At 37.8% G+C, this 27890-nt stretch overlaps 2 protein-coding genes across 5 annotated transcripts; one reads left to right on the top strand and one right to left on the bottom strand.

Annotated features, from left to right (window-relative positions):
• Window positions 1-196: 196 nt before the first annotated feature.
• LOC133664794 (C-C chemokine receptor type 3-like) lies at window positions 197-17264 on the bottom strand. Of its 2 annotated transcripts, XM_062069710.1 has the most exons (3): window positions 17244-17264; window positions 10934-11071; window positions 197-1510 (listed from the first exon to the last, which is right to left on the bottom strand). In XM_062069710.1, the coding sequence occupies exon 3, from the start codon at window positions 1497-1499 to the stop codon at window positions 414-416; it is 1086 nt and encodes a 361-aa protein (XP_061925694.1). In that variant the 5' UTR covers window positions 1500-1510; window positions 10934-11071; window positions 17244-17264; the 3' UTR covers window positions 197-413. The 2 variants fall into 2 exon arrangements, with proteins under 2 accessions (XP_061925694.1, XP_061925695.1); XM_062069711.1 differs by lacking the exons at window positions 10934-11071; window positions 17244-17264 and adding an exon at window positions 1574-1638.
• Window positions 16883-27827, top strand: LOC133664804 (cytochrome c oxidase assembly factor 1 homolog). Of its 3 annotated transcripts, none has more exons than XM_062069724.1 (6): window positions 16883-16953; window positions 17695-17796; window positions 19186-19337; window positions 19395-19471; window positions 25449-25532; window positions 27563-27827. In XM_062069724.1, the coding sequence occupies exons 1-6, from the start codon at window positions 16947-16949 to the stop codon at window positions 27588-27590; spliced, it is 450 nt and encodes a 149-aa protein (XP_061925708.1). In that variant the 5' UTR covers window positions 16883-16946; the 3' UTR covers window positions 27591-27827. The 3 variants fall into 3 exon arrangements, with proteins under 3 accessions (XP_061925708.1, XP_061925709.1, XP_061925710.1); XM_062069725.1 differs by having other exon boundaries at window positions 16895-16953; window positions 17691-17796; window positions 27563-27826; XM_062069726.1 differs by having other exon boundaries at window positions 16906-16953; window positions 17688-17796.
• Window positions 27828-27890: the final 63 nt, after the last annotated feature.

The following is a 27890-nucleotide window of genomic DNA, read 5'->3' as shown; positions in this document are numbered from 1 at the left end:
AGGCGGGGTACACCCTGGACAAGGAAGGAGGGGTACACTCTGGACAAGGAAGTAGGGGTAGACCCTGGACAAGGAAGGTGGAGTACACTCTGGACAAGGAAGGCGGGGCTGGAGCGTGAGCGTTAACCGCTACCCACCGTGCTGCCTCTGACCACGTGGTTCATCATTTTCAACTGATACTAGCACCTTTCTCCAAAAATAAAAGATTTTATTGGCCACAAAACAAATGTGTGAGTAATATTTGCAACACCAAACGTGTTAAGCAGTTGAAGGATTATGAAACAACCTTGCAAGCAAAATAGTGGTTACTAGCGGGTATATATGTATGTATATATGTACGTACTCTACGTATATTAAAGAAGGCCACAAACAGCTAGCGTACATCGCTACCAAGAGCGCGAGCATGCGCTTGTTTAGCACTCGTACTCGGAGTGCGGCGTCTTCTGCGAGGAGGACCTGGTTGAGAAGCTGCTGAGGCTGAGGTGTCTCCTCAGACACGGCAGCTTCTTCACCAGGATTCTCCTGAAGTGGCTCTGAAACTTCTTCCCCACGAAGGTGTAGAAGACGGGGCTGATGCAGCAGTACAAGTTGGCGATGTTGCGCGTCACGAACATGGCGTAGTCCAGCGCGTTGGAGTCGTCGCAGTCCTTCTCCTCGCCGGAGCTGTGCACGGCCTGCAGCAGGATGACCACGTTGTAGGGCGTCCAGCACACGAAGAAGGTGAAGATGATGATGAAGATGAGCTTGACGGCGCGACACTTCTCCTTCATGCGCGTGGACATGATGCGCACGGTGATGCTGACGTAGCAGTACGTCACCATGAGGAGCGGCAGCAGGAAGAAGACGGAGAACTGCTGGTAGTAGCTGACCAGGCGCCAGAAGTCCATGGTCTCCCTGGAGTAGCCCGTCTCCTCGCAGACCAGGCCGTACGGGGGGTTCTCCCACACGTTCTGGAACACCAGCTCTTTCAGGCTGGCCAAGATGCTGACGCACCACACCACCGCCGAGGAAACCAGGGCGTAGCTCCGCTTGCGGCTCTTGGCGGCCGACACGGCGTGCACCACCGCCAGGTAGCGGTCGAAGGTCATGAGCGTGAGGAAGAGGATGGAGCTGTAGAAGCCGATGAAGTAGGCGCTGCTCACCATCTTGCACAGAACGCTGCCAAAGACCCACTGGGACAGGAAGTAGGTGGCCCAGAAGGGCAGACTGGAGGCGAACAGGATGTTGGACAAGACCAGGTTGAGCAGGAAGATGTTGGTCACCGTGTTGAGCTTCTCGTACTTGAAGATGATGTAGAGCACCAGACCGTTGCCCAGGTAACTCAGCAGGAAGTTGAAGTAGTAGAACGGCGGGTTGAAGTCGGAACCAAAGTCGTTAACCAACAACTTGGGACACAGCTTGACAGTTTCGGTCTGAACGTAGCTCGGGTCGTACGTGCTCTCGTTGATCATGTTCAGGAGCTCCTGGAGGAGAGAGTACTGATCGTCAGGCGGGTCCATCGCGGATTGTCCTGCACAAATAGAAGAAAGAATTAATCTCACATGGTCTCAACTCATATACGACATCCATCCACCTTCTTCCGCTTATCCGAGGTCAGGTCGCCTAAGCAGAGAAGCCCAGACTTCCCTCGCCCCAGCCACTTGGTCCAGCTCCTCCCGGAGGATCCCAAGGCGTTCCCAGGCCAGCCGGGAGACATAGTCTCCCCAACGTGTCCTGGGTCTTCCCCGTGGCCTCCTACCGGTCAGACGTGCCCTAAACACCTCCCTAGGGAGGCGTTCGGGTGGCATCCTGACCAGATGCCCGAACCACCTCATCTTTGTCCTCTCGATGAGGACTTTGAGCTCCCCCCGGATGACAGAGCTTCTCACCCTATCTCTAAGGGAGAGACCCACCACCCGGCGGAGGAAACGGATTTGGGCCGCTTGTACCCGTGATCTTGTCCTTTCGGTCATAACCCAAAGCTCATGACCATAGGTGAGGATGGGAACAGGGAAGCCCAGCCTCTCCCCAGCCACTTGGTCCAGCTCCTCCCGGGAGATCCCGAGGTGTTCCCAGGCCAGCCGGGAGACATAGTCTCCCCAACGTGTCCTGGGTCTTCCCCGTGGCCTCCTACCGGTCAGACACCTCCCTAGGGAGGCGTTCTGGTGGCATCCTGACCAGATGCCCGAACCACCTTATCTTTGTCCTCTCGATGAGGACTTTGAACTCCTCCCGGATGACAGAGCTTCTCACCCTATCTCTAAGGGAGAGACCCACCACCCGGCGGAGGAAACGGATTTGGGCCACTTGTACCCGTGATCTTGTCCTTTCGGTCATAACCCAAAGCTCATGACCATAGGTGAGGATGGGAACAGGGAAGCCCAGACTTCCCTGTTCCCAGCCACTTGGTCCAGCTCCTCCCGGGGGATCCTGAGGTGTTCCCAGGCCAGCCGGGAGACATAGTCTCCCCAACGTGTCCTGGGTCTTCCCCGTGGCCGCCTACCGGTCAGACGTGCCCTAAACCTAGGGAGGCGTTCGGGTGGCATCCTGAGCAGATGCCCGAACCACCTCATCTTTGTCCTCTCGATGAGGACTTTGAGCTCCTCCCGGGGGATCCCGAGGTATTCCCAGGCCAGCCGGGAGACATAGTCTCCCCAACGTGTCCTGGGTCTTCCCCGTGGCCTCCTACCGGTCAGACACCTCCCTAGGGAGGCGTTCGGGTGGCATCCTGACCAGATGCCCGAACCACCTCATCTTTGTCCTCTCGATGAGGACTTTGAACTCCTCCCGGATGGCAGAGCTTCTCACCCTATCTCTAAGGGAGAGACCCGCCACCCGGCGGAGGAAACGGATTTGGGCCGCTTGTACCCGTGATCTTGTCCTTTCGGTCATAACCCAAAGCTCATGACCATAGGTGAGAATGGGAACGTAGATTGACCGGTAAATTGAGAGGTTTGCCTTCCGGCTCGGCTCCTTCTTCACCACAACGGATCGATACAGCGTCCGCATTACTGAAGACGCCACACCGATCCGCCTGTCGATCTCACCATCCACTCTTCCCTCACTCGTGAACAAGACTCCCAGGTACTTGAACTCCTCCACTTGGGGCAGGGTCTCCTCCCCAACCCGCAGATGGCACTCCACCCTTTTCTGGGCGAGAACCATGGACTCGGACTTGGAGGTGCTGGTAGACCTATACCACATATTGTGGGCCACAATCCAGTCTTGTATGTAGTCCTGTGCAGTTCTTGTCCTGACCTAGAAGTACATATTGACCAAGCAGGACTCAGACCGGCAGCGAGTCTCGGCACTCCTCCTCGTTGTTACTACATGACGTTGGTGATGGAGTCGCTCCTCCTCGTTGTTACTACATGACGTTGGTGATGGAGTCGCTCCTCCTCGTTGTTACTACATGACGTTGGTGATGGAGTCGCTCCTCCTCGTTGTTACTACATGACGTTGGTGATGGAGTCGCTCCTCCTCGTTGTTACTACATGACGTTGGTGATGGAGTCGCTCCTCCTCGTTGTTACTACATGACGTTGGTGATGGAGTCGCTCCTCCTCGTTGTTACTACATGACGTTGGTGATGGAGTCGCTCCTCCTCGTTGTTACTACATGACTTTGGTGATGGAGTCGCTCCTCCTCGTTGTTACTACATGACGTTGGTGATGGAGTCGCTCCTCCTCGTTGTTACTACATGACGTTGGTGATGGAGTCGCTCCTCCTCGTTGTTACAACATGACGTTGGTGATGGAGTCGCTCCTCCTCGGTGTTACTACATGACGTTGGTGATGGAGTCGCTCCTCCTCGTTGTTACTACATGACGTTGGTGATGGAGTCGCTCCTCCTCGTTGTTACTACATGACGTTGGTGATGGAGTCGCTCCTCCACGTTGTTACTACATGACGTTGGTGATGGAGTCGCTCCTCCTCGTTGTTACTACATGACGTTGGTGATGGAGTCGCTCCTCCTCGTTGTTACTACATGACGTTGGTGATGGAGTCACTCCTCCTCGTTGTTACTACATGACGTTGGTGAGTGCACCTATGTGATGAAGTCACTCCTCCTCGGTGTTACTACATGACGTTGGTGATGGAGTCGCTCCTCCTCGTTGTTACTACATGACGTTGGTGATGGAGTCGCTCCTCCTCGTTGTTACTACATGACGTTGGTGATGGAGTCACTCCTCCTCGTTGTTACTACATGACGTTGGTGAGTGCAGCTTTGTGATGGAGTCACTCCTCCTCGGTGTTACTACATGACGTTGGTGATGGAGTCACTCCTCCTCGTTGTTACTACATGACGTTGGTGATGGAGTCGCTCCTCCTCGTTGTTACTACATGACGTTGGTGATGGAGTCGCTCCTCCTCGTTGTTACTACATGACGTTGGTGATGGAGTCGCTCCTCCTCGTTGTTACTACATGACGTTGGTGATGGAGTCGCTCCTCCTCGTTGTTACAACATGACGTTGGTGATGGAGTCGCTCCTCCTCGTTGTTACTACATGACGTTGGTGATGGAGTCGCTCCTCCTCGTTGTTACTACATGACGTTGGTGATGGAGTCACTCCTCCTCTGTGTTACTACATGACGTTGGTGATGGAGTCGCTCCTCCTCGTTGTTACTACATGACGTTGGTGATGGAGTCGCTCCTCCTCGTTGTTACTACATGACGTTGGTGATGGAGTCACTCCTCCTCTGTGTTACTACATGACGTTGGTGATGGAGTCGCTCCTCCTCGTTGTTACTACATGACGTTGGTGATGGAGTCGCTCCTCCTCGGTGTTACTACATGACGTTGGTGATGGAGTCGCTCCTCCTCGTTGTTACTACATGACGTTGGTGATGGAGTCGCTCCTCCTCATTGTTACTACATGACGTTGGTGATGGAGTCACTCCTCCTCGGTGTTACTACATGACGTTGGTGATGGAGTCGCTCCTCCTCGTTGTTACTACATGACGTTGGTGATGGAGTCGCTCCTCCTCGTTGTTACTACATGACGTTGGTGATGGAGTCGCTCCTCCTCGTTGTTACTACATGACGTTGGTGATGGAGTCGCTCCTCCTCGTTGTTACTACATGACGTTGGTGATGGAGTCACTCCTCCTCGTTGTTACTACATGACGTTGGTGATGGAGTCGCTCATCCTCGTTGTTACTACATGACGTTGGTGATGGAGTCGCTCCTCCTCGTTGTTACTACATGACGTTGGTGATGGAGTCGCTCCTCCTCGTTGTTACTACATAACGTTGGTGATGGAGTCGCTCCTCCTCTGTGTTACTACATGACGTTGGTGATGGAGTCGCTCCTCCTCGTTGTTACTACATGACGTTGGTGATGGAGTCGCTCCTCCTCGTTGTTACTACATGACGTTGGTGATGGAGTCGCTCCTCCTCGTTGTTACTACATGACGTTGGTGATGGAGTCGCTCCTCCTCGTTGTTACTACATGACGTTGGTGATGGAGTCGCTCCTCCTCGTTGTTACTACATGACTTTGGTGATGGAGTCGCTCCTCCTCGTTGTTACTACATGACGTTGGTGATGGAGTCGCTCCTCCTCGTTGTTACTACATGACGTTGGTGATGGAGTCGCTCCTCCTCGTTGTTACAACATGACGTTGGTGATGGAGTCGCTCCTCCTCGGTGTTACTACATGACGTTGGTGATGGAGTCGCTCCTCCTTGTTGTTACTACATGACGTTGGTGATGGAGTCGCTCCTCCACGTTGTTACTACATGACGTTGGTGATGGAGTCGCTCCTCCTCGTTGTTACTACATGACGTTGGTGATGGAGTCGCTCCTCCTCGTTGTTACTACATGACGTTGGTGATGGAGTCGCTCCTCCTCGTTGTTACTACATGACGTTGGTGAGTGCACCTATGTGATGAAGTCACTCCTCCTCGGTGTTACTACATGACGTTGGTGATGGAGTCGCTCCTCCTCGTTGTTACTACATGACGTTGGTGATGGAGTCGCTCCTCCTCGTTGTTACTACATGACGTTGGTGATGGAGTCACTCCTCCTCGTTGTTACTACATGACGTTGGTGAGTGCAGCTTTGTGATGGAGTCACTCCTCCTCGGTGTTACTACATGACGTTGGTGATGGAGTCACTCCTCCTCGTTGTTACTACATGACGTTGGTGATGGAGTCGCTCCTCCTCGTTGTTACTACATGACGTTGGTGATGGAGTCGCTCCTCCTCGTTGTTACTACATGACGTTGGTGATGGAGTCGCTCCTCCTCGTTGTTACTACATGACGTTGGTGATGGAGTCGCTCCTCCTCGTTGTTACAACATGACGTTGGTGATGGAGTCGCTCCTCCTCGGTGTTACTACATGACGTTGGTGATGGAGTCGCTCCTCCTCGTTGTTACTACATGACGTTGGTGATGGAGTCACTCCTCCTCTGTGTTACTACATGACGTTGGTGATGGAGTCGCTCCTCCTCGTTGTTACTACATGACGTTGGTGATGGAGTCGCTCCTCCTCGGTGTTACTACATGACGTTGGTGATGGAGTCGCTCCTCCTCGTTGTTACTACATGACGTTGGTGATGGAGTCGCTCCTCCTCGTTGTTACTACATGACGTTGGTGATGGAGTCGCTCCTCCTCGGTGTTACTACATGACGTTGGTGATGGAGTCGCTCCTCCTCGTTGTTACTACATGACGTTGGTGATGGAGTCGCTCCTCCTCGTTGTTACTACATGACGTTGGTGATGGAGTCGCTCCTCCTCGGTGTTACTACATGACGTTGGTGATGGAGTCGCTCCTCCTCGTTGTTACTACATGACGTTGGTGATGGAGTCGCTCCTCCTCGTTGTTACTACATGACGTTGGTGATGGAGTCGCTCCTCCTCGTTGTTACTACATGACGTTGGTGATGGAGTCGCTCCTCCTCGTTGTTACTACATGACGTTGGTGATGGAGTCACTCCTCCTCGTTGTTACTACATGACGTTGGTGATGGAGTCGCTCCTCCTCGTTGTTACTACATGACGTTGGTGATGGAGTCGCTCCTCCTCGTTGTTACTACATGACGTTGGTGATGGAGTCGCTCCTCCTCGTTGTTACTACATAACGTTGGTGATGGAGTCGCTCCTCCTCTGTGTTACTACATGACGTTGGTGATGGAGTCGCTCCTCCTCGTTGTTACTACATGACGTTGGTGATGGAGTCGCTCCTCCTCGTTGTTACTACATGACGTTGGTGATGGAGTCGCTCCTCCTCGGTGTTACTACATGACGTTGGTGATGGAGTCGCTCCTCTTCGTTGTTACTAAATGACGTTGGTGATGGAGTCGCTCCTCCTCGTTGTTACTACATGACGTTGGTGATGGAGTCGCTCCTCCTCGTTGTTACTACATGACGTTGGTGATGGAGTCGCTCCTCCTCGTTGTTACTACATGACGTTGGTGATGGAGTCGCTCCTCCTCGTTGTTACTACATGACGTTGGTGATGGAGTCGCTCCTCCTCGTTGTTACTACATGACGTTGGTGATGGAGTCGCTCCTCCTCGTTGTTACTACATGACGTTGGTGATGGAGTCGCTCCTCCTCGTTGTTACTACATGACGTTGGTGATGGAGTCGCTCCTCCTCGTTGTTACTACATGACGTTGGTGATGGAGTCACTCCTCCTCGTTGTTACTACATGACGTTGGTGAGTGCAGCTTTGTGATGGAGTCGCTCCTCCTCGGTGTTACTACATGACGTTGGTGATGGAGTCGCTCCTCCTCGTTGTTACTACATGACGTTGGTGATGGAGTCGCTCCTCCTCGTTGTTACTACATGACGTTGGTGATGGAGTCGCTCCTCCTCGTTGTTACTACATGACGTTGGTGATGGAGTCACTCCTCCTCGTTGTTACTACATGACGTTGGTGAGTGCAGCTTTGTGATGGAGTCGCTCCTCCTCGGTGTTAGTCACCTCAAAGGCAGAAGTGAAAGTGCTGACTGCAACTTTTTACACGTCCTGACACTCCCACTTGGTGTGTGACATAACACTTCCCAAACGTGACTCCCTTTCAACCAGGACTTTTTGTAGTCTTTATTAAATACACTTTTATTATTCTTTATTAAATACACTTTTATTATTCTTTATTAAATACACTTGTATTATTCTTTATTAAATACACTTTTATTATTCTTTATTAAAGATACTTTTATTATTCTTTATTAAAGATACTTTTATTCTTCTTTATTAAATACACTTTTATTATTTTTTTATTAAATACACTTTTATTATTCTTTATTAAAGATACTTTTATTCTTCTTTATTAAATACACTTTTATTATTTTTTATTAAATACACTTTTATTATTCTTTATTAAAGATACTTTTATTATTCTTTATTAAATACACTTTTATTATTCTTTATTAAATACACTTTTATTATTCTTTATTAAAGATACTTTTATTATTCTTTATTAAATACACTTTTATTATTCTTTATTAAATACACTTTTGTTATTCTTTATTAAATACACTTTTATTATTCTTTATTAAATACACTTTTATTAATCTTTATTAAAGATACTTTTATTATTCTTTATTAAATACACTTTTATTATTCTTTATTAAATACACTTTTGTTATTCTTTATTAAATACACTTTTATTATTCTTTATTAAATACACTTTTATTATTCTTTATTAAAGATACTTTTATTATTCTTTATTAAATACACTTTTATTATTTTTTATTAAATACACTTTTATTATTCTTTATCAAAGATACTTTTATTATTCTTTATTAAATACACTTTTATTATTCTTTATTAAATACACTTTTGTTATTCTTTATTAAATACACTTTTATTATACTTTATTAAAGATACTTTTATTATTCTTTATTAAATACACTTTTATTATTTTTTATTAAATGCACTTTTATCATTCTTTATTAAAGATACTTTTATTCTTCTTTATTAAATACACTTTTATTATTCTTTATTAAATACACTTTTATTATTCTTTATTAAATACACTTTTGTTATTCTTTATTAAATACACTTTTATTATTCTTTATTAAAGATACTTTTATTATTCTTTATTAAATACACTTTTATTATTCTTTATTAAATACACTTTTATTATTCTTTATTAAGTACACTTTTATTATTCTTTATTAAATATACTCTTTCTTAGAAAATTGTATTTTTCTTTCCATCCATCCATTTACTACTGCTTGTCCCTTTTTGGGGTCGCGGGGGTGCTGGAGCCTTTCTCAGCTGCATTGGGGCGGAAGGCTTTATTAAATATATTTTTTATTTATTAAAGATCCTTTTTTTAATGAAAGATGTTTTTATTGTTCTTAATAAAAAAACATTTATTTTGCTTTATTGCATATGTCTATTTGTTGTTTATTCTTATCATTTAAATAGTTTTTGTTTTATAATGTTACATTACTTTCAAAGTTTTTATAAAAGAGGCATTTATTATTATTAATAATGAATGATGATTATTATTGATGATATTTTATTATCTTCACAGAAAAGTCTCCTTTGATGAAGAAAGTAGCTGTGATTCATATTTCACATGTTCAAAACAACATTGTACATGTTAAACACTCTATATATGAATATTGCACATATTAAAAACAATAAATATGAATATTATACATGTTAAATACTATAAATATGAACATTGTACATGTTAAATACTATAAATATGAATATTATACATGTTAAATACTATAAATATGAACATTATACATGTTAAATACTATAAATATGAATATTATACATGTTAAATACTATAAATATGAATATTATACATGTTAAAACAATTATTGTATTTTACTACATTTGAAAGTATTTTGTAATATCCTTGAGTTTGATTATGAGTACATATAAATAAGTGTTATGATTATGAGTACATATAAATGAGTGTTATGATTATGAGTACATATAAATAAGTGTTATGATTATGAGTACATATAAATGAGTGTTATGATTATGAGTACATATATATATTATACTTCCTGCAGATAAGACATGAGGTGTGAGTCTGATGAAATATTTCTCCACAACTTTATCTTTTCACCATCTTTGTTTACGCTAAAAATCCATAAAATCATAATAATTTCTTATTCCTCTCATCTGTCCTTTTTATTAGTAGTTCTAGTAATATTATTATTATTAATATGATGATCATTATCATTCCTGTTATTATTATTGTTATTATAATGATGATTATTATCATTCCTTATATTACTATCATGGTTATTATTATTATTATTATTAACATTATTATTGTTATTATGATGATGATTATAAATGTTATTATTGCTTTTAATATTTTCAGGGTTATTATTATTATTATTACTATTATTAATTTTTCCCATTATTATTATTATGATTATAATTATTGCTTCTATTATTATCACGGTTATTATTATTATTATTAAGAGTATTATTATTATTATTACTATTTTTATTATTATTACTTGTATTAGTATCACCATTATTATTATGATTATAATTATTATTATTGCTTTTAATTATTAATTAATTGTTTATTACCATTATAATTATTATTACTATTACTATTATTATTATTATAATTATGATGATGATTATGATGATTGTAATGAACATTTTCATCAACCAAACAAACTTTGAGTGTCAGAAGACAAAAATAAACACCTCAAATATTCTTAGTATACATATTATATATGTATACTAATCATATTTGATTATAAAACAATCATATTTGATCATAAACAATCATATTTGATTATAAAACAATCATATTTGATTATAGAACAATCATATTTGATTATAAAACAATCATATTTGATCATAAACAATCATATTTGATTATAAAACAATCATATTTGATTATAGAACAATCATATTTGATTATAAAACAATCATATTTGATCATAAACAATCATATTTGATTATAAAACAATCATATTTGATTATAAAACGATCATATTTGATCATAAACTCACCAAAGTCTTTAGTGTGGAAGGAAGACGAGACGACGACTGATGGACAACAACCTCCTCACTCTCTAGACCACGCCCACTCCTCACGCTCTAGACCACGCCCACTCCTCACTCTCTAGACCACGCCCACTCCTCCAATCTCTGTAAGTGTGTGTGTGCGTGAAAGAGGAAGTGTACTTATTTGGCATGTAGTCAATCCTGCTGAGAGACAATATGTTTTTGGCATTCTAAGTCATGACATATGGCAAGTAAGAGGTGGCTAAGAATGGGAGTAGACTAGTACAGCTTGAAGTCCTCTAAAAAGCACCAAGAATACTCCATGTGACCTGAATATTAGTATAAGTATAAATATAGTAGAAGTATTAGCCATAGTGCTAACACAGAGGAACTACTTTTTAGTGTCACCATGATCACAGGGAGCTACCTAAAAACTACTTGTGACCTTCAGTACAACTTCTGTACAACTAAGGTAAAACCTGGATGATACTCGGGTAAAACCTGGGTAATACTTGGGTAAAACCTGGGTAATTCTTGGGTAAAACCTGGGTAATACTTGGGTAATACTGAAACCTGGGTAAAACCTGGGTAATACTTGGGTGATACTGAAACCTGGGTAAAACCTGGGTAATACTTAGGTACGACATGGTTAATATTTAAACCTGGGTAATACTTGGGTAATACTTAAACCTGGGTAAAACCTGGGTAATACTTGGTTAATACTTAAACCTGGGTAATACTTGGGTATGGCATGGGTAATATTTAAACCTGGGTAATACTTGGTTAACACTTAAACCTGGGTAAAACCTGGGTAATAATTGGGTACGACATGGGTCATATTTAAACCTGGGTAATTTTTGGTTAATTCTTAAACCTGGGTAATACTTGGGTACGACATTGGTAATATTTAAACCTGGGTAATTCTTGGTTAATACTTAAACCTGGGTAATACTTGGGTAACACTTAAACCTGGGTAAAACCTGGGTAATACTTGGGTACGACATGGGTAATATTTAAACCTGGGTAATGCTTAGTTAATACTTAAACCTGGGTAATACTTGGGTACGACATGGGTAATATTTAAACCTGGGTAATTCTTGGTTAATACTTAAACCTGGGTAATACTTGGGTAACACTTAAACCTGGGTAAAACCTGGGTAATACTTGGGTACGACATGGGTAATATTTCAACCTGGGTAATTCTTGGTTAATACTTAAACCTGGGTAATACTTGGGTAATACTGAAACCTGGGTAAAACCTGGGTAAAGCCTGGGTAATACTTGGGTAATACTGAAACCTGGGTAATACTTGGGTACTATATGGGTAATATTTAAACCTGGGTAATACTTGGTTAACACTTAAACCTGGGTAAAACATGGGTAATACTTGGGTAATACTTAAACCTGGGTAAAACCTGGGTAATACTTGGTTAATACTTAAATTCGGGTCAAACTTGGGTAATACTTGGATAATACTTCAACTTGGGTAAAACCTGAAAAATTGGGTACTACTTAAATAGTATGAGTGAAATATTTGGGTAATACTTGTGTAAAACCTACATGTGGGTAATACTTGGGTAATACTGAAACCTGGGTAATACTTGGGTACGACATGGGTAATATTTAAACCTGGGTAATACTTGGGTAATACTGAAACCTGGGTAAAACCTGGGTAATACTTGGGTAATACTGAAACCTGCGTAAAACCTGGGTAATATTTAGTAACACTTAAACCTGGGTATTAAACTTGGGTAAAACTTGGGTAAAACCTGGGTAATACTTGCGTAATACTTAAACCTGGGTAGAACATGGGTAAAACCTGGGTAATACTTGTATAATACTTAAACTTGGGTAAAATCTGAAAAATTGGGTACTACTTAAATAATATGATCGAAATATTTGGGTAATACTTGTGTAAAACCTACATGTGGGTAATACTTGGGTAATACTGAAACCTGGGTAATACTTGTTTACGACATGGGTAATATTTAAACCTGGGTAATACTTGGTTAATACTTAAACCTGTGTAAAACCTGGGTAATACTTGGGTAATACTGAAACCTAGGTAAAACCTGGGTAATACTTGCATAATACTGAAACCTGGGTAATACTTGGGTACTACATGGGTAATATTTAAACCTGGGTGATACTTGGTTAACACTTAAACCTGGGTAAAACATGGGTAATACTTGGTTAACACTTAAACCTGGGTAAAACCTGGGTAATACTTAGTAACACTTAAACCTGGGTATTAAACTTGGGTAAAACCTGGGTAATACTTGGGTAATACTTAAAGCTGGGTAGAACACGGGTAAAACCTGGGTAATACTTGGATAATACTTCAACTTGGGTAAAACCTGAAAAATTGGGTACTACTTAAATAATACTTGTGAAATATTTGGGTAATACTTGAGTAAAAGTAAAATGTGGGTAATACTTGGGTAATACTGAAACCTGGGTAAAACATGGGTAATACCTCAATAATACTTGGGTAATACTTAAACCCAGATACTTAAACCTGGGTATTAAACTTGGGTAATACTTAAACCTGGGTAGAACACGGGTAAAACCTGGGTAATACTCAGTAATACTTAAAGCTGGGCAATACTTGAGTAAAAGGTAAATGTGGGTAAGATTTGGGTAATACTTAAACCTAAGTAAAAGCTGGGTAATACTTGAGTAAAAGGTAAATGTGGGTAATACTTGGGTAATACTTAAACCTGGGTAAAAGCTGGGTAATACTTGAGTAAAAGGTAAATGTGGGTAATACTTGGGTAATACTTAAACCTGGGTAAAAGCTGGGTAATACTTGAGTAAAAGTGAAATGTGGGTAAGACTTGGGTAATACTTAAACCTGGGTAAAAGCTGGGTAATACTTGAGTAAAAGGTAAATTTGGGTAATATTTGGGTAATAATTAAACCTGGGTAAAAGCTGGGTAATACTTGAGTAAAAGGTAAATGTGGGTAAGATTTGGGTAATACTTAAACCTGGATAAAACCTGGGTAATACTTGAGTAAAAGGTAAATGTGGGTAAGATTTGGGTAATACTTAAACCTGGGTAAAAGCTGGGTAATACTTGAGTAAAAGGTAAATGTGGGTAATACTTGGGTAATACTTAAACCTGGGTAAAAGCTGGGTAATACTTGAGTAAAAGTGAAATATGGGTAATACTTGGGTAATACTGAAACCTGGGTAAAAGCTGGGTAATACTTGAGTAAAAGGTAAATGTGGGTAAGATTTGGGTAATACTTAAACCTGGGTAAAAGCTGGGCAATACTTGAGTAAAAGGTAAATGTGGGTAAGATTTGGGTAATACTTAAACCTAGGTAAAAGCTGGGTAATACTTGAGTAAAAGGTAAATGTGGGTAAGACTTGGGTAATACTTAAACCTGGGTAAAAGCTGGGCAATACTTGAGTAAAAGGTAAATGTGGGTAAGATTTGGGTAATACTTAAACCTAGGTAAAAGCTGGGTAATACTTGAGTAAAAGGTAAATGTGGGTAATACTTGGGTAATACTTAAACCTGGGTAAAAGCTGGGTAATACTTGAGTAAAAGGTAAATGTGGGTAATACTTGGGTAATACTTAAACCTGGGTAAAAGCTGGGTAATACTTGAGTAAAAGTGAAATGTGGGTAAGACTTGGGTAATACTTAAACCTGGGTAAAAGCTGGGTAATACTTGAGTAAAAGGTAAATGTGGGTAAGATTTGGGTAATACTTAAACCTGGGTAAAAGCTGGGTAATACTTGAGTAAAAGGTAAATGTGGGTAAGATTTGGGTAATACTTAAACCTGGATCAAACCTGGGTAATACTTGAGTAAAAGGTAAATGTGGGTAAGATTTGGGTAATACTTAAACCTGGGTAAAAGCTGGGTAATACTTGAGTAAAAGGTAAATGTGGGTAATACTTGGGTAATACTTAAACCTGGGTAAAAGCTGGGTAATACTTGAGTAAAAGTGAAATGTGGGTAATACTTGGGTAATACTGAAACCTGGGTAAAAGCTGGGTAATACTTGAGTAAAAGGTAAATGTGGGTAAGATTTGGGTAATACTTAAACCTGGGTAAAAGCTGGGCAATACTTGAGTAAAAGGTAAATGTGGGTAAGATTTGGGTAATACTTAAACCTAGGTAAAAGCTGGGTAATACTTGAGTAAAAGGTAAATGTGGGTAAGACTTGGGTAATACTTAAACCTGGGTAAAAGCTGGGTAATACTTGAGTAAAAGGTAAATGTGGGTAATACTTGGGTAATACTTAAACCTGGGTAAAAGCTGGGTAATACTTGAGTAAAAGGTAAATGTGGGTAAGATTTGGGTAATACTTAAACCTGTGTAAAAGCTGGGTAATACTTGAGTAAAAGGTAAATGTGGGTAAGATTTGGGTAATACTTAAACCTGGGTAAAAGCTGGGTAATACTTGAGTAAAAGGTAAATGTGGGTAAGATTTGGGTAATACTTAAACCTGGGTAAAAGCTGGGTAATACTTGAGTAAAAGGTAAATGTGGGTAAGATTTGGGTAATACTTAAACCTGGATAAAACCTGGGTAATACTTGAGTAAAAAGTAAATGTGGGTAAGATTTGGGTAATACTTAAACCTGGGTAAAATCTGGGTAATACTTGAGTAAAAGTGAAATGTGGGTAATACGTGGGTAATACTTAAACCTGGGTAAAAGCTGGGTAATACTTGAGTAAAAGGTAAATGTGGGTAAGATTTGGGTAATACTTAAACCTGGGTAAAAGCTGGGTAATACTTGAGTAAAAGGTAAATGTGGGTAAGATTTGGGTAATACTTAAACCTGGATAAAACCTGGGTAATACTTGAGTAAAAGGTAAATGTGGGTAAGATTTGGGTAATACTTAAACCTGGGTAAAAGCTGGGTAATACTTGAGTAAAAGGTAAATGTGGGTAATACTTGGGTAATACTTAAACCTGGGTAAAAGCTGGGTAATACTTGAGTAAAAGGTAAATGTGGGTAAGTGTGTGTAGAACTTGGCTAAGTCTATGGACTCTTCCTAAAATGTATTCAGCGCTCAATTCTTCTCTTCTTTCAAGCTAGCTTAGCGATTAGCATGTCTGCTCCGGCTTGTTCATACTGGGTGTGTAACATACTACTACTACTACTACTACTACTACTTCTAATAATACTACTACTACTACTACTAATAATAATACTATTACTACTACTACTACTACTACTACTACTACTAATAATACTATTACTACTACTAATAATAATAATAATATTAAAAATAATACTACTACTAATACTACTATTACTACTACTACTACTAATACTATTACTACTGCTACTAATAATAATAATAATAAAACTACTACTAATAATAATAATACTACTAATACTGCTGCTGCTACTACTACTAATACTACTACTACTAAAACTACTACTAATAATAATACTACAACTACTAATACTACTATTACCAATAATTATAATAATACTAGTACCGCTATTACTACTTCTACTACTACTACTAGTACTATTACTACTACTATTACTACTACTGCTAATACTACTACTACTACTATTACTACTACTACTTTTACTACTACTACTAATAATAATAATACCACTACTACTACTACTAATAATAATACTACTACTAATACTGCTGCTACTACTACTAATACTACTACTACTACTACTAATAATAATAATAATACAAGTACTAATACTACTACTACCAATAATAATAATAATAATAATAATAATAATAAAACTACTACTACTATTACTACTACTACTAATAATAATAATAATAATAATAATAATAATAATAATACTATTACTACTTCTACTACTACTACTACTACTAATAATGTGAGTCGTTGTAATAGTTAGGTAAATAAACAAATATGGCGGGCTGTAAATTAGTGCCTTCGTGAAAAACAGTACCCGCCCACCCCTGACACGGACCGGCACACTGTAAAAACAAATTGAGCGCACCCCAAATGTGACGTTTACGGAAGTAGTGGAAACTGACTCGTCCCCGCGAGGAATGACCGGTAAATGTCCATTTATACATGCTACATGTATATTTATGTATTTTATACATCATAGTTGCATATTTATGTATTTTATACATGCTACTTGTATATGTATGTCTTTTATTTGGCGAGGTAAATAAGACAAATCAAGTGAATGTCCCTCAGGCGTGCAGCAGCGTGTAATATGTTAGTAAGTCATACAAACAAACTGGGGTCTATTTCATATAGTTTTATGGTTACGGACATTTATTACATCGACTACACTCGGGCTGATATTGTAAACATGACGCTATTATTTCAACAAATACCTTTTTGTAGAGACTTTACGTTTTCGTTCAGCAGCCAATGGCTGCGAGGAACACTGCGATGCGGAGCGTGACTGCGAATAAGAAGCCCTGTGATTGGTTGGAGGATTGTAAACAGGAAGTGACAACCCTGTTGAATTTGTACATTGAAATAACTAACAAAATAAAACCCTTTCAGCACAATTCAGTACTTGACAAGAAGTTGAGCAATTTATATATATATGTATATGTGTATTTATATGTGTTTATGTATGTATATATGTATATATATCTAAATGTATATATAAATATTTGCATATATATATATATATATATATATATATATATATATACATATATATATATATATATGTATATATATATATATATATATATATATATATATATATATATATATATATATATATATATATATATACATATATATATATTTGTTGTCTGTGTGAGGAGGCAGGTTTGAAGATGAGGATTCCCACCAGCAAACTGCAGCAACTGGCCATCTTCACCACCTTAGTGACAGGAGGGGGAGTCAGCACCATGTACTACCTGATGCAGAGTGAGTACTACCATGTACTACCATGTACTACGACTATAACTTCACTGCAGGCTTGATGGCCGCACTTTAAAAAAACAGCTCCACTATGAGCAAGATTAAAAGACAGTAGCGTAGTAGGCCCACATATTCATTAAAAACAAGGCGGAAGTGTTATTTACTGTGACATTACAATGTGTTTGAAAATGGGAACATAAAACACTGTACTTTAATCAAGTACTGCGTACCGTGCCACCTTTTGACAATCACTGCTCTCCAGCACAGGTGTCAAACGCTCATAAATATCGTATACATCCACCTTTTACGGTTAAATGCATATAAATTGAAATGGAAAAAAAGTCTACGTCTGTTTTTTTAGGGTAAAATTCTGTTGACTGAGCTTCCATTCAAATCTACGGCTGTTGTTTTTGGGTGTGTCACAGTACACAGAAAAACATTTGAATTAGGATAAAAAACTAGCAGCTCGGTCACCAAAATGTTACCGTAAAAAAAAGCGGTAGACTTTTTTTTTCATTTGAAAGTAATATGCTGTAAAACACTGTACTTTTACTGTCTGACTGAGTGCGTTTGCTTGATCAATGAAATGTTGGACACAAACTGTATATTTTACAGTAAAATAACAGCGTTTTATTGTAAAATCTACAGTTGTTTTTACGGTGTATTACTGTAAATTAAAAAAAACACTAGCACATTTTTTTAATGTTAAAAAAGTGGCAGCTCAGTTGCCAAAATGATAAAAAAACACTGGTAGTGTTTTTCCACTGACAGTAATATGTTGCCAGACACTATATTTCATAGTACAGTTCTGGAGAGTTGCCAGTTTTGTACTGTAAAATCTACAGAAGAGTTTTTGAAGTGTACATCAAATGAGTATAATAATGAAATACATATATTATTGTTACGAGTCCTCCGTGAAAAGGCACTTTCAGTAAGTGGATAATAAAAAACAATAATAATTCATAGGTAAAGTGTGTCAAAGCGAGGTATTACCGCAATATATTGCTGGTCTTGTCATCCTGGTGTGGACATGGGGACGACTGGGTGGTGTGAAGGGATCCGAGGTGAGGAATCGTTGAACACAAGCTTTATTACATCAAGCGAGCCTCACTTTCCGGGTGCTGCAGCCAACCTGGAGGAGATGTTAGCCAAATGAGAATCTCTCTCTGCGAGGAAATGTTTGCCTTAAATACCTTCCAGGTAGTCTTCTTGGTTGTAGGACGTGTGCCAGGGCAAAGCCCAGTTGCTAAGACATCCGTCCGGATCTGTACTCCTGTCTGTGGGGGCTCCTCAACTTATAAGACATGTACATGCTAGCATTTACAGATACTTCTTTATGTTTTTGACGGGAAGTAGAAGTACTTTTCAGTGACCAGCCTTCCCGTTGTTACAAAGAGAAATTTGCAGAGTCGGACTACCACACGCTGGCTGTGCAGAAGTTGGAAGCGTGCACGGTTGTCATGGAGAGTTTGGGCGCGCCGCCGCTAAAAGTCCACAACATCCACCTGAGTGACCGAGACAACCGAGTGGATCATCACAGCGCCCAGGTACTTCCAGGACTGACATTTTAAATCTCCACACTCTTACTGCGGACATGTTTGCAGATGAAGATCCCAGTGAGCGGCTCCAGAACTGGAGGTTATTTATACACCACTTCATCCAGGGAGCCTGGAAACAACAGGTGCCACCAACACTTCCCACCTTTTTACTAGGGTCACCTTTTTTAGCAGTAGTGGTGGCTTGACTGTTTTTCTAGAAGTTTCTGTTTTTTATATCTTTTAGAAGTAGCTCTTTTTTCACCACATTTCCATCCATCCATCCATTTTCTACCGCTTGTCCCTTTCGGGGTCGCGGGGGGTGCTGGAGCCTATCCCAGCTGCATTCGGGCGGAAGGCCACAGACAACATTCACACACTATGACCACATTTTACTAATATATAGTAGTAGTTGTAGTAGTTTATAAACTACTACAAAAAAAAGTAGACTCACCACTACTGCTAAAAAAAAATAGAAAAACAGCTACCTCTGAAGGAAATAAAAACAGACACTTCTAAAATGATCAAACAAAAAACTGCCACATTTAAAAAACAGCAACCACTAAAAAAATACAAAATTCCCCCAAAAAAGTGACAATACTAAAAAAATAAACAATTTTTTTTCCCAAAACAATTGTCACTTATAAAATAAATAAACTATGACCACATTATTTTATTGGTGACAATTGTTTAGAAAAAAAAAAAGTTTATTTTTTTAGTAGTGGCAGTTTTTTGGGTATTTTGTATTTTTTTAGCCACCAATAAAAAACAGCAACTACTATTTAAAAAAAAAAAACAATTGTCACTAATAAAATAACAGTCACTATTAAAATGTTATCAAAGAACAGCTACTTTTAAAATATATATAAAAAAACAGAAACTACTACAAAAAAATGTAGACCCACCACTACTGCTAAAAAAAATACAAAAACAGCTACCTCTAAAAGAAATAAAAACAGACACTTCTAAAATGATCAAACAAAAAACTGCCACATTTAAAAAACAGCAACCACTAAAAAAATACAAAATTCCCCCAAAAAACTGCCACTACTTGTCACTAATAAAATAAATAAACTATGACCACATTATTTTATTAGTGACAGTTGTTTAGAAAAAAAAAAAAGTTAATTTTTTTAGTAGTGGCAGTTTTTTGGGTATTTTGTATTTTTTTAGCCACCAATAAAAAACAGCAACTACTATTTAAAACAAACAAACAAACAATTGTCACTAATAAAATAAATAACAGTCACTATTAAAATGTTATCAAAGAACAGTTACTTTTAAAATATATATAAAAAAACAGAAACTACTACAAAAAAATGTAGACCCACCACTACTGCTAAAAAAAATACAAAAACAGCTACCTCTGAAAGAAATAAAAACAGACACTTCTAAAATGATCAAACAAAAAACTGCCACATTTAAAAAACAGCAACCACTAAAAAAATACAAAATTCCCCCCAAAAAACTGCCACTACTAAAAAAATTAACTATTTTTTCCCCCAAAACAATTGTCACTAATAAAATAAATAAACTATGACCACATTATTTTATTAGTGACAGTTGTTTAGAAAAAAAAATAGTTTATTTTCTTAGTAGTGGCAGTTTTTTGGGTATTTTGTATTTTTTTAGCCACCAATAAAAAACAGCAACTACTATTTAAAAAAACAAAAACAATTGTCACTAATAAAATAAATAAACTATGACCACATTATTTTATTAGTGACAGTTGTTTAGAAAAAAAAATAGTTTATTTTCTTAGTAGTGGCAGTTTTTTGGGTATTTTGTATTTTTTTAGCCACCAATAAAAAACAGCAACTACTGTTTAAAAAAACAAAAACAATTGTCACTAATAAAATAAATAAACTATGACCACATTATTTTATTAGTGACAGTTGTTTAGAAAAAAAAAAAAAGTTTATTTTTTTAGTAGTGGCAGTTTTTTGGGTATTTTGTATTTTTTTAGCCACCAATAAAAAACAGCAACTACTATTTAAAAAACCAAAACAATTGTCACTAATAAAATAAATAAGAGTCACTATTAAAATGTTATCAAAGAACAGCTACTTTTAAAATATATATAAAAAAACAGAAACTACTACAAAAAATGTATACCCACCACTACTGCTAAAAAAATACAAAAACAGCTACCTCTAAAAGAAATAAAAACAGACACTTCTAAAATGATCAAACAAAAAACTGCCACATTTAAAAAACACCAACCACTCAAAAAATACAAAATTCCCCCAAAAAACTGCCACCACTAAAAAAATAAACTATTTTTTTTCCCAAAACAATTGTCATTAATAAAATAAATAAACTATGACCACATTATTTTATTAGTGACAGTTGTTTAGAAAAAAAAAAAAGTTAATTTTTTTAGTGGTGGCAGTTTTTTGGGTATTTTGTATTTTTTTAGCCACCAATAAAAAACAGCAACTAATATTTAAAAAAAAAAACAATTGTCACTAATAAAATAAATAACAGTCACTATTAAAATGTTATCAAAGAACAGCTACTTTTAAAATATATATAAAAAAACAGAAACTACTACAAAAAAATGTAGACCCACCACTACTGCTAAAAAAAATACAAAAACAGCTACCTCTAAAAGAAATAAAAACAGACACTTCTAAAATGATCAAACAAAAAAACTGCCACATTTAAAAAACAGCAACCACTCCAAAAATACAAAATTCCCCCAAAAAACTGCCACCACTAAAAAAATAAACTATTTTTTTTCCCAAAACAATTGTCATTAATAAAATAAATAAACTATGACCACATTATTTTATTAGTGACAGTTGTTTAGAAAAAAAAAAGTTTATTTTTTTAGTGGTGGCAGTTTTTTTGGGTATTTTGTATTTTTTTTAGCCACCAATAAAAAAAATTGGTGGCTGTTATTAAAATGTTATCAAATAACAGCTACTTTTAAAATATATATAACAAAACAGAAACTACTACAAAAAAATGTAGACCCAACACTACTGCTAAAAAAAATACAATAACAGCTACCTCTGAAAGAAATAAAAACAGACACTTCTAAAATGATCAAACAAAAAACTGCCACATTTAAAAAACAGCAACCACTAAAAAAATACAAAATTCCCCCCAAAAACTGCCACTACTAAAAAAATAAACTATTTTTTTTCCCAAAACAATTGTCACTAATAAAATAAATAAACTATGACCACATTATTTTATTAGTGACAATTGTTTTGGGAAAAACAATAGTTAATTTTTTTAGTAGTGGCAGTTTTTTGGGTATTTTGTATTTTTTTAGCCACCAATAAAAAACAGCAACTACTATTTAAAAAACAAAACAATTGTCACTAATAAAATAAATAACAGTCACTATTAAAATGTTATCAAAGAACAGCTACTTTTAAAATATATATAAAAAAACAGAAACTACTACAAAAAATGTAGACCCACCACTACTGCTAAGAAAAATACAAAAACAGCTACCTCTAAAATAAATAAAAACAGACACTTCTAAAATGATCAAACAAAAAACTGCCACATTTAAAAAACAGCAACCACTAAAAAAATACAAAATTCCCCCAAAAAACTGCCACTACGAAAAAAATAAAGTATTTTTTTTCCCAAAACAATTGTCACTAATAAAATAAATAAACTATGACCACATTATTTTATTAGTGACAATTGTTTTGGGAAAAACAATAGTTAATTTTTTTAGTAGTGGCAGTTTTTTGGGTATTTTGTATTTTTTTAGCCACCAATAAAAAACAGCAACTACTATTTAAAAAACAAAACAATTGTCACTAATAAAATAAATAACAGTCACTATTAAAATGTTATCAAAGAACAGCTACTTTTAAAATATATATAAAAAAACAGAAACTACTACAAAAAATGTAGACCCACCACTACTGCTAAGAAAAATACAAAAACAGCTACCTCTAAAATAAATAAAAACAGACACTTCTAAAATGATCAAACAAAAAACTGCCACATTTAAAAAACAGCAACCACTAAAAAAATACAAAATTCCCCCCAAAAACTGCCACTACTAAAAAAATTAACTTTTTTTTCCCCCAAAACAATTGTCACTAATAAAATAAATAAACTATAACCACATTATTTTATTAGTGACAGTTGTTTAGAAAAAAAAAAGTTTATTTTTTTAGTAGTGACAGTTTTTTGGGTATTTTGTATTTTTTTAGCCACCAATAAAAAACAGCAACTACTATTTAAAAAAAAAAACAATTGTCACTAATAAAATAACAGTCACTATTAAAATGTTATCAAAGAACAGCTACTTTTAAAATATATATAAAAAAACAGAAACTACTACAAAAAAATGTAGACCCACCACTACTGCTAAAAAAAAATACAAAAACAGCTACCTCTGAAAGAAATAAAAACAGACACTTCTAAAATGATCAAACAAAAAACTGCCACATTTAAAAAACAGCAACCACTAAAAAAATACAAAATTCCCCCCAAAAACTGCCACTACTAAAAAAATAAACTATTTTTTTCCCCAAAACAATTGTCACTAATAAAATAAATAAACTATGACCACATTATTTTATTAGTGACAGTTGTTTAGAAAAAAAAAAGTTTATTTTTTTAGTAGTGGCAGTTTTTTGGGTATTTTGTATTTTTTTAGCCACCAATAAAAAACAGCAACTACTATTTAAAAAAAAAAAACAATTGTCACTAATAAAATAAATAACAGTCACTATTAAAATGTTATCAAAGAACAGCTACTTTTAAAATATATATAAAAAAACAGAAACTACTACAAAAAAATGTAGACCCACCACTACTGCTAAAAAAAAATACAAAAACTGCTACCTCTGAAAGAAATAAAAACAGACACTTCTAAAATGATCAAACAAAAAACTGCCACTATTAAAAAAATAAACTATTTTTTTTCCCAAAACAATTGTCACTAATAAAATAAATAAACTATGACCACATTATTTTATTAGTGACAGTTGTTTAGAAAAAAAAAAAGTTTATTTTTTTTAGTAGTGGCAGTTTTTTGGGTATTTTGTATTTTTTTAGCCACCAATAAAAAACAGCAACTACTATTTAAAAAAAACAACAATTGTCACTAATAAAATAACAGTCACTATTAAAATGTTATCAAAGAACAGCTACTTTTAAAATATATATAAAAAAACAGAAACTACTACAAAAAAATGTAGACCCACTACTACTGCTAAAAAAATACAAAAACAGCTACCTCTAAAAGAAATAAAAACAGACACTTCTAAAATGATCAAACAAAAAACTGCCACATTTAAAAAACAGCAACCACTAAAAAAATACAAAATTCCCCAAAAAACTGCCACTACTAAAAAAATAAAATATTTTTTTTCCCAAAACAATTGTCACTAATAAAATAAATAAACTATGACCACATTATTTTATTAGTGACAGTTTAGAAAAAAAAAATAGTTAATTTTTTTAGTAGTGGCAGTCTTATGGGTATTTTGTATTTTTTAAGTGGTTGCTGTTTTTTAAATGTGGCAGTTTTTTGTTTGATCATTTTAGAAGTGTCTGTTTTTATCTCTTTCAGAGGTAGCTGTTTTTGTATTTTTTTTTAGCAGTAGTGGTGGGTCTACATTTTTTTGTAGTAGTTTCTGTTTTTTATATATATTTTAAAAGTAGCTGTTCTTTGATAACATTTTAATAGTGACTGTTATTTATTTTATTAGTGACAATTGTTTTTTTTTTTAAATAGTAGTTGCTGTTTTTTATTGGTGGCGATTTGTTTTGATAATTTTTTTTGTAGGAGCTAATTTTTTTATTTATTTTATTAGTGGCTGTTTTTCTATGTTTTTAGTTATGAATCTTTTATTTATTTTTGGTAGTAGCTACTTTTATCTTAATTTTTTATTTTATTAATGTTTTTTTTTTTTTTAGTAGTAGCTTTCTTTTTATATTATTTTATTGTTGTAGTAGTGGCTGTTTTAAACTAGTGCTGCTTGTATAAATAAGTCAACCTTCTTAGCTGGACTTTCTACAATCAGAAGAATAACAACAGTCTGATGCTACAAACCACTTGAAGCTTGCTCGTTAGTGCTCATTAGTGCTCGTTAGTGTTCATTATTCATCATTATTGCTGGTTATGACTTATTATTGCAGATGGCGAGTTAAGATGGCGGTGCTCAGGCTGAAAGAAGGTGACATCATCGACCTAACGAGCACACACACTGACGACCATGTGAAGTAAGTCAATTAGCACTAGCTAAACATGCTACACTACACACTGTAGCAGGATATGCTAACTGGTGGGATGTTTATATCTTCCCTTTACATCAACAACTTTAGTTTAGACTTGTTCCTCTCTAATTGAGTTAGTCTACTTGTCCTAGTCCTGTTCTCTGTCTCCCTCTAGTGGTGTTCTTAGATCTGCTCTCTGTCTCCCTCTAGTGGTGTTCTTAGATCTGTTCTGTCTCCCTCTAGTGGTGTTCTTAGATCTGTTCTCTGTCTCCCTCTAGTGGTGTTCCTAGATCTGTTCTCTGTCTCCCTCCAGTGGTGTTCTTAGATCTGTTCTGTCTCCCTCTAGTGGTGTTCTTAGATCTGTTCTCTGTCTCCCTCCAGTGGTGTTCTTAGATCTGCTCTCTGTCTCCCTCTAGTGGTGTTCTTAGAACTGTTCTCCGTCTCCCTCTAGTGGTGTTCTTAGATCTGCTCTCTGTCTCCCTCTAGTGGTGTTCTTAGATCTGTTCTCTGTCTCCCTCTAGTGGTGTTCTTAGATCTGTTCTCTGTCTCCCTCTAGTGGTGTTCTTAGATCTGTTCTCTGTCTCCCTCTAGTGGTGTTCTTAGATCTGCTCTCTGTCTCCCTCTAGTGGTGTTCTTAGATCTGCTCTCTGTCTCCCTCTAGTGGTGTTCTTAGATCTGCTCTCTGTCTCCCTCCAGTGGTGTTCTTAGATCTGTTCTCTGTCTCCCTCCAGTGGTGTTCTTAGATCTGTTCTCTGTCTCCCTCTAGTGGTGTTCTTAGATCTGTTCTGTCTCCCTCTAGTGGTGTTCTTAGATCTGTTCTCTGTCTCCCTCTAGTGGTGTTCTTAGATCTGTTCTCTGTCTCCCTCTAGTGGTGTTCTTAGATCTGTTCTCTGTCTCCCTCTAGTGGTGTTCTTAGATCTGTTCTCTGTCTCCCTCTAGTGGTGTTCTTAGATCTGTTCTCTGTCTCCCTCTAGTGGTGTGCTTGGATCTGTTCTCTGTCTCCCTCTAGTGGTGTTCTTAGATCTGTTCTCTGTCTCCCTCTAGTGGTGTTCTTAGATCTGTTCTGTCTCCCTCTAGTGGTGTTATTAGATCTGTTCTCTGTCTCCCTCCAGTGGTGTTCTTAGATCTGCTCTCTGTCTCCCTCTAGTGGTGTTCTTAGATCTGTTCTCTGTCTCCCTCTAGTGGTGTTCTTAGATCTGTTCTCTGTCTCCCTCTAGTGGTGTTTTTAGATCTGCTCTCTGTCTCCCTCTAGTGGTGTGCTTAGATCTGTTCTCTGTCTCCCTCTAGTGGTGTTCTTAGATCTGTCTCTGTCTCCCTCTAGTGGTGTTCTTAGATCTGTTCTGTCTCCCTCTAGTGGTGTTCTTAGATCTGTTCTCTGTCTCCCTCCAGTGGTGTTCTTAGATCTGCTCTCTGTCTCCCTCTAGTGGTGTTGTTAGATCTGTTCTGTCTCCCTCTAGTGGTGTTCTTAGATCTGTTCTGTGTTCTTAGATCTGTTCTCTGTCTCCCTCTAGTGGTGTTCTTAGATCTGCTCTCTGTCTCCCTCTAGTGGTGTTCTTAGATCTGTTCTCTGTCTCCCGCTAGTGGTGTTCTTAGATCTGTTCTCTGTCTCCCTCTAGTGGTGTTCTTAGATCTGTTCTCTGTCTCCCTCTAGTGGTGTTCTTAGATCTGTTCTCTGTCTCCCGCTAGTGGTGTTCTTAGATCTGTTCTCTGTCTCCCTCTAGTGGTGTTCTTAGATCTGCTCTCTGTCTCCCTCTAGTGGTGTTCTTAGAACTGTTCTCCGTCTCCCTCTAGTGGTGTTCTTAGATCTGCTCTCTGTCTCCCTCTAGTGGTGTTCTTAGATCTGTTCTCCGTCTCCCTCTAGTGGTGTTCTTAGATCTGTTCTCTGTCTCCCTCTAGTGGTGTTCTTAGATCTGTTCTCTGTCTCCCTCTAGTGGTGTTCTTAGATCTGCTCTCTGTCTCCCTCTAGTGGTGTTCTTAGATCTGCTCTCTGTCTCCCTCTAGTGGTGTTCTTAGATCTGTTCTCTGTCTCCCTCTAGTGGTGTGACGCAGGAAGGCTTCAGATAGTGGCAACCACACCTCTGATGTCTCTGACTACACATCAGACCACCTCCTGACTTACAAAGTATCATCTTACTTTGTTTTGTGCTCCAGTTCCTTCGGCCTTCCTCCTGGTTAGTATTTTGTCTGGTGGTTTTCCTCCCAGTGCTACCATTAAAGACTCTCTTCAAACGTAATACCAGCCTCTGCTTTGGGGTACAATCTGCGACCAGAGGGTACCAGATGGACCCATCTGAAGCAGACTTCTTAAAGGGGTCCTCCACAACCAGTCAGGAGTAGAGTCTGGCTCAGCTCGGAGCAAACTTC

The sequence above is a fragment of the Entelurus aequoreus genome, linkage group LG14 (genome assembly GCF_033978785.1).
Source record: "Entelurus aequoreus isolate RoL-2023_Sb linkage group LG14, RoL_Eaeq_v1.1, whole genome shotgun sequence".
Taxonomy (NCBI): domain Eukaryota; kingdom Metazoa; phylum Chordata; class Actinopteri; order Syngnathiformes; family Syngnathidae; genus Entelurus; species Entelurus aequoreus.
The sequence above is the reverse complement of the archived record's forward strand: the minus strand, read 5'-3'. Positions and strand labels throughout refer to the sequence as shown.